The 7,182-nt window shown below is 45.0% G+C and overlaps 1 protein-coding gene across 1 annotated transcript; it reads left to right on the top strand.

Moving 5' to 3' along the window:
• Positions 1-3,727: 3,727 nt before the first annotated feature.
• On the top strand, positions 3,728-6,850 carry SAT1 (spermidine/spermine N1-acetyltransferase 1). The gene is made up of 6 exons (XM_087813503.1): positions 3,728-3,941; positions 4,195-4,246; positions 4,352-4,435; positions 5,682-5,783; positions 5,878-5,918; positions 6,330-6,850. The coding sequence occupies exons 1-6, from the start codon at positions 3,876-3,878 to the stop codon at positions 6,498-6,500; spliced, it is 516 nt and encodes a 171-aa protein (XP_087669629.1). The 5' UTR covers positions 3,728-3,875; the 3' UTR covers positions 6,501-6,850.
• Positions 6,851-7,182: the final 332 nt, after the last annotated feature.

Here is a 7,182-nt window from a genome sequence, read left to right as displayed (position 1 = left end):
ATCACTTACAAACAGGGGTCCTGATTAATACTTTACACTTTACGGTCCAGCCTCTTTTCAAAAAGAATATATTTTTATTTTTTTTAGAGAGAGGAAGGGAGAGGGAGAGAGAGAGAAAGAAACATCAGTGATGAGAGAGTCATCATTGGACAGCTGCCTGCACACCCCCCACTGGGGATCGAGCCCGCAACCCAGGCATGTGCCCTGACCAGGAATCGAACCACGATCTCCCAGATTCTAGGTCAATGCTCAACTACTGAGCCATGCCCAGCCAGACCAGGATACTGACTTTTTTAGAGTGGAAGGGAGGGGGAGAGAGAGAAACATCAATGTGAGAGACACATCGATTGGTGGCCTCCCACATGTGCCCCAACCGAGGCCGGGGAACAAACCTGCAGCCCAGGTACATGCCCTTGACCTGGAATCGCACCTGTGATCCTTCAGTTCGAAGCAGATGCTCTAACCACTGAGCAACACCGGCCAGGGCCATTTGTGACCTTTTAAAAAATGTCTTTGTTGATTTCAGAGAAAGGAAGGGAAAGGGAGAGGGAGAGAGAGAGAGAAACATCAATGATGAGAGAGTCATTGATCGTCTGCCTCCTGCACGCCCCCCACTGGGGATGGAGCCCGCAACCCCGGCATGTGCCCTAACCGGGAATCGAACCGTGATCTCCTGGATCCTAGGTCGATGCTCAACCACTGAGCCATGCCGGCCGGGTGATTTTTAATTCACTATAGTGTATATGCCAACTAAATATCAGCCCTGCATGAATATGTACATAAAAACAGACTGGAAGGAAACCAATGTATTAACAGGGATTATTCTCATTATCTTGTTTGTATTTTCTGTGCTTTAGTTTTCTTAATCCGTATGCATTACTTTAATAGACAGAAAAATAAGTGACACCTTTCGTGATAGTTTAATAGGCAGGCCGGACAGTTTCACTTTGGCACCAAAATCAACAGAATTCCTTCTTCCCCAGCTCTTCCACTTCCTAGCTTTGACAACTCTGTAACCCCTCTGAGCTTCCCCTTTTCTCAGCTGTAAAGACGGAGCTAACCTGACACATTCTGCAAAGCTTGTAAGGACGAAATGAGACAACGAATGTAAAACATCGAGGAAGCGCCTTGACATTTCCCTTCCTCTTCCTCTCCCCCTATTCAAACCTAGTTACTAGAATTCTTTCTCATAAAGGTTAAATTCCACTGTAGCAAACTACACACAAATCTCTAAAAGTAAACTGCATGCCCTGAGGGCTGGTTTCAAAACTTAGTCCACTACACCCTGACCTGTTTGGCAAGGCTGGTTGAGCACTGTCCCATGCCCCAAAGGTCACCAGTTCCATTCTCCATCAGGGCACATGCCTGGGTTGCAGGCTCCATCCCCAGTAAGGGGCGTACAGGAGGCAGCAGATTGATGTTTTTTCTCATGTTGATGTTTTCTCTCTCTTTTTCTCTCTCTCAAAAAAATCAATAAAAATATATATTTAAAAAACTTAAGTCCTCCTTTATAACCCCCAAATATCTAGCACAATATTCAATAAATATTTGTTGATTTGTTATTTATTAACCAAAATAAAGTTTCCCAAATACTAGGTAGTTAATCCCTTCTTTATACCATTTCAAATATATACATTCCAGTATCTATTATCCATTGCATCTATCTGTTTACAACAGTGGAAAAGCCTAGCTGACTCACTGCCATGAAGAAAATTAAAGTTTCCTAGGGTTCTAAACTCCTACCCCTGCACAAACACAACCACAATGAACTTTTTTTAGCCATCTGTTTTCAGGACAGCTCTTCTTGTCATAATGACAAAGCAAAGCATAAGAGCATGAAAGACTGGGAAAAGAAAGTAAAAGAAAAAATATTATAATGCATTGTAATGAAACAATCCATTTCTGGAAAACTGAGCAACCCAGATAGAAAATGGCTTGGTTTTGCTTCAACTAGGCAGCTGTCATTACGTCTTAGTCACAGAGGCCTAATTTACAGTTATCTGTAAATGTGTAGCAAGCTCTCCTAAGCCCTCCTGCATGTTAGACCAAAGCAGTGGAGGGGAGGGCCTATGAATGGTCATCCGTGTGTCACGGTGTCAGGAAAGACAACACCTGCAGTAGCTTAGGCAATTGAGAAGTAATGACATTTTAAAGATCATTGAGAAAGACATTTCGTAAAGTTCCACAGTGACTCACTATGCATGACATCCCCAGAAGGTTCTCGTAACTGAGAACCTACTTTTGCTTTCTTTTCTACCTATGAGATATTCTTAGCAAAGACAGAAAGCCACTTGTTGATGTTTGGGGGTGAGGATCATTTGGTGATAGTTCAACCTCTCATTTTACAGACTGAAAGCACTGCAGGCCCCTTTCATGCTTCCTCTCTCACTCATCCAGAATCCCAGACAGGGCAGCCGAAGTAAGACCCTCAGGAGGGCCTGTCTGGGAAGGTGGGTTGTACAAGAAAAACTTATCTGCAAGAGGCTCGAATACTTGTCCCAGTGAGTACAATCCAGAAGGAGCTATATTCTAATCCAACTGTCCTCAAACATTTTGCTCTCGGGACATTTAAAAATTATTGAATGCAAAAATACTTATCTTTGACCTTTTTAGAAAACATAGGAACACACAACACGTTCCTTTAGTCGCCAGAGCAATGATGTCATCATACATCCTGTAAATTTATAATTATTTCAAAATAAAAAATAAAGGGGAAAAAGGTAGCGCAGGTGGAGCTGGTAGGAATTAAAAAAGCCCTCAACAGCAGTGGAATTCTGCAGTCAGATGTCGCCAATGTGCTGAAAGAAAGTAACTTCTAACCTCAAATTCTATAAGCAGTGAAATAAATCCCTCAAGAATTTTAAGGTGAATTAAACGCACATTTATACAAGCAACAACAGAAAACGTTACAAAAGCAGACCTTCACTCAAGGAAATTACGAAGAGTGGACCTGGGGCGGGAGGGTTCCCACAAGGAAGATCAAAGATTTAAGAAGGAAAAAAGTATAAAAGAAAACATTCTCTTAGCTCTAAAAAGTACAGGTACCGTATAGGAGGAAAACAATTACTGAGAAATCCAAATAGATTACCTTAGCAAATTCTAGAAAACACGGAACATACAAGAAGCCATTCCTTTAGTCATCTGAGCGATGACTTAATCACACATCAGGTTGCCTCTGGAAAATTTTAGTGACACTGAAAAAGGTAAATGACGTCTTCCTATTATTACGAAACTCGTTTTGACAGACTCCCTGAAAGGATCTTGGAACCCGAAGGGTCCCCCAGACCACACTTTTACAGCCGCTGACCGAATCCCCCCATCGCCCAAGGCCAGGTTTCCTGAGTTGCCTTCCCTGACGGGACAAGGAGGAAACAGCAAAGTCACTCGCTGGTCCGGGCCAGCGGGGAAAGCCCCTCTTCCTTTTGCAAAGGTGACCAGGGACGCCGAGGCTCCGAGGCCGGGCTTCCGGGAAGGCTCCGCAGGGCGCCGCTGGGGGGCGCCGCCGGAGAAGCGGCCGCGCGCCCCGCCGCCCGCGCCCGCGCCCGCGCCCGCGCCCTGAGGGTTCACACGGCGCCGGAAGCGAGGGCGGCGCCCGGAAGAGGAGGCAGGGCGGTCGCCGCCTCATTGGACGAGGTGCTTTACGTCACGACCCGGGGCGGTGCTTCTACGCCCTTAAAGGCCGGTGGGCCGCGGCGCAGACGTATTCGCCGACGCGCTCTGGTCACGTCTTTCAGTCGTTCGCCGAGGCTTCCCGGGTCATGGTGCCAGCCTGACTGAGAAGCGGTCGCTCCCGGGAAACGAATGAAGAACCACTTTCTCCTGTTGTTCAAGTACAGGGGCCTGGTCCGCAAAGGGAAGAAAAGCAAAAGACGAAAATGGCCAATTTCGTGATCCGCCCTGCCACCGCCGCCGACTGCAGTGACATCCTGCGGCTGATCAAGGTTAGCGGGGGGCCAGGGGGACGGGGGCGAGGTGGGAGGGGGCGGCTGCGTTCCCGGCGGGTCTGAGAGCCTCGGGCAGGTTCCCCTTCCACCCCCCCCCCCCCGCTCAGCCCCGACCGCGCCTCGGCTCTGGGTGGACTGCGGGGTGAATCACCGCCCCGCCCCGCCCCACCCCCAACCCCTTCCCTTTGGCCAGCCGGGGCCTCACTCAGGTTCCCGCATCTTTCCCTTTCTCCTATGTGCATCGCCTTAGGAACTGGCTAAATATGAATATATGGAGGAACAAGTAATAATAACTGAAAAAGGTAACCAACAGTGGCGGGGCGGGGCGGGTGGGGGAGGGGAAGCGCCGGGTGCCTGTTACCCTCACCGGGGCTGACACTGCCTGTCCCCGCTGCCCTTTCTCGCAGATCTGCTGGAGGATGGTTTCGGAGAGCATCCCTTCTACCACTGCCTGGTGGCAGAAGTATCCAAGGAGCACATCACTCCGGAAGGTAACCGCCCTCCCCCTCCAGAAGCCAGAGAGATCTAGTGTATAAACGTAGTGTCTGCCGTGTAGAGCTACTGACAACACAGGCTAGGTTACTGAGAAGTGGCCAGAAATAATAGCCAGGCAGTGTTCAAACTAATGAGGAAATAAAATAGATGTACTACACCTCGGGCGGGTTAAAAGAGCTGTTTAAGTATCAGAGTGCCGTGGAGACACGGAAGAACTTGAGCTGTTTAAAAGTAAGTATCAGAATGCAGTGGAGACCCGAAAGACTTAGGTATGTCATTTGTTCTAATTCAGTTTCATAAATGGTTCTTGTTTGACCCTTTGGTAACCTTTTTTTTTAATTATTTTGTAATTCTGTTAAATCACGTTTTCTTCTTAATTTGTCCCAATCTTCAGGTTACAGTCTCTAGCTTCGCCATGTACATGGCCCTTCCGTGTACATGGATGGGCGGGGAGGTAACTAAAAGATCCTTTACACAATAAAGTAGATGATCATGATAAAAATGAGGTAAGGCCCTATTATCACACGGTAGATATTAAACACGGTAGATCAGAAATTCTATTCGACTTGCTTCCTGTGTTTGCAAAGGACTATAAAGTGGCAAGAAAGTTTAATTTGAAACCTTTGCCCCCATTTGGAATTCTAGACACCCAATAAAAGGGAGTCTGATTTTTTTATTTTTTTGCTGGTCCCTATTAACTGGTCAGAAAACAGAACTAAAAGGGGAAGTTGTTTGGGTAGGTGCTTAAGTTGTTGTTTTTTCTGAAGTCTGATCCCCAAGCTAGAAGAAATGAGCAGAAAACGTAAGGGATGAAGCCTTTTTTAGAGAGATATGGCTATTACATAATTAACACCTGTTTCTGGATACTTCTGCTGCTTCTGGCTTAAAAACTGGGGAGAGCAAATTGAAAATGTTTTCATTGGAAGGCAAGTTCTGAAATTAAATGTTGCACTTTTGGCCTAATGTCCTGACCTTAAGGAAGCAGAGTTTCTAAACGACAAATATTTACTATTCTGAACTGCCGTGTAAGCCTTATCCCCAAGTCACCAGTATATCAATAGGATGTAAATAATGTGTGGCTAAAGTTTAAGACTCTAGCGGTTTTGTTCTGGCAAGTAATGAAAGCGTTCTCGCTAATACATGCATGTATATTTTTTAAAACCTATGGTAGGCTTCGGATTTTGCAACTACAACTTTTATGAATCCATTTCGCCCGTAGCTCATATGATGCTCTGATTACAGGACACAGCATCGTTGGTTTTGCCATGTACTATTTTACCTATGACCCATGGATTGGAAAACTCTTGTATCTTGAGGACTTCTTCGTAATGAGTGATTTTAGAGGTATGGTTGATTGCAGAAGGGTGGCTCTAAAGAGAAATCAGGGCTTGAAGTCCTCCAAGTGACGTTTTTTAAATGGTACTTCTCTTTTTTTTAGGTTTTGGGATAGGATCAGAAATTCTGAAGAATCTAAGCCAGGTATGTCTTGGTTTTTGCTTTCTGGTTCTGTAAGGGTTACTAGATTATTTTAATGACTGAATCAAAACTGGGTCCTGGCCCTAGCTGGTTTGGCTCAGTAGTTAGAGTGTCAGCCTTTGGACTGAAGGGTCTCAGGTTCCATTCAGGCCAAGGACATGTGCCTCGGTTGCAAGTTGGATCCTGGCCCTGGTTGGGGCTCATGCGGGAGGCAACCAGTCGATGTGTCTCTCTCACATCGATGTTTCTCTCTTTCTCCCCCTTCCACTCTCTCTGAAAAACAGTGGAAAAAAATATCCTCAGGTGAGGATTAAAAAAACAAAAATTAAGAAAAAACAAATAAAAAAAACTAGGTCCTGGAAAGCAGGTAAAATGTCACTGAGCTGGTGTTTTACTCTCCCCCATATATGACAGGTTGCGATGAAATGTCGCTGCAGCAGCATGCACTTCCTGGTAGCAGAATGGAATAAACCATCTATCAACTTCTACAAAAAAAGAGGTGCCTCTGACCTGTCCAGTGAGGAGGGATGGAGACTCTTCAAGATCGACAAGGAGTACTTGCTAAAGATGGCAGCAGAGGAGTGAGGGGTGCGGAGTGCTCGTGTACGCTACACCTTCCATTGTATTTTAGAAAAAATCCTCAACTTACCTTCTTTCTATCATGTTTGTAGTGAAATAAGAGAATGAGCACCCATTCCAAAGCTTTATTACCAGTGGCGTCGTTGCATGTTTGAAATGTGGCCACGTTAAGATGGCAGTGCAGTTTGGAGTCAGATTGATCCTTGAACATCTTTTGATAACACAGCAGGGTGGTATAATCTTAATGTATATGAAAAAACTTCATTCTTGTGAGTCATTTAAATGTGTACAATGTACACACTGGTACTTAGAGTTTCTGTTTTGATTCTTTTTTAATAAACTACCCTTTGATTTCATTGTTTGGTGTAAGCATTTTTACTAATCCTTTGTTTCTTAAGGCAGTTTTCTCACTGTTGAGTTCGCAATAAAAATGGCCAAGAGACATAACCTAAAACTCTGTGATTGTTTAAATAAATCTGGAAAGGAGCTAGTTGATTTCCAAGGTTTTATATGTACCAACACCTGTAAGATAACTTTGTATTCATAACACTGTACATTTCACCTGTGGGATTTTCAAGAGTGTAGAAACAGACGCCTGCCATAAATAAGCCCATACATGACACAAGTAAGGGGTGGGATTCTGAAACATTGGGAAAAAACATCTCGCCCACGGCAATCTCATCCTACA

Source organism: Miniopterus natalensis, chromosome X, assembly GCF_054644295.1.
Source record: "Miniopterus natalensis isolate mMinNat1 chromosome X, mMinNat1.hap1, whole genome shotgun sequence".
NCBI lineage: Eukaryota > Metazoa > Chordata > Mammalia > Chiroptera > Miniopteridae > Miniopterus > Miniopterus natalensis.
The sequence above is the reverse complement of the archived record's forward strand: the minus strand, read 5'-3'. Positions and strand labels throughout refer to the sequence as shown.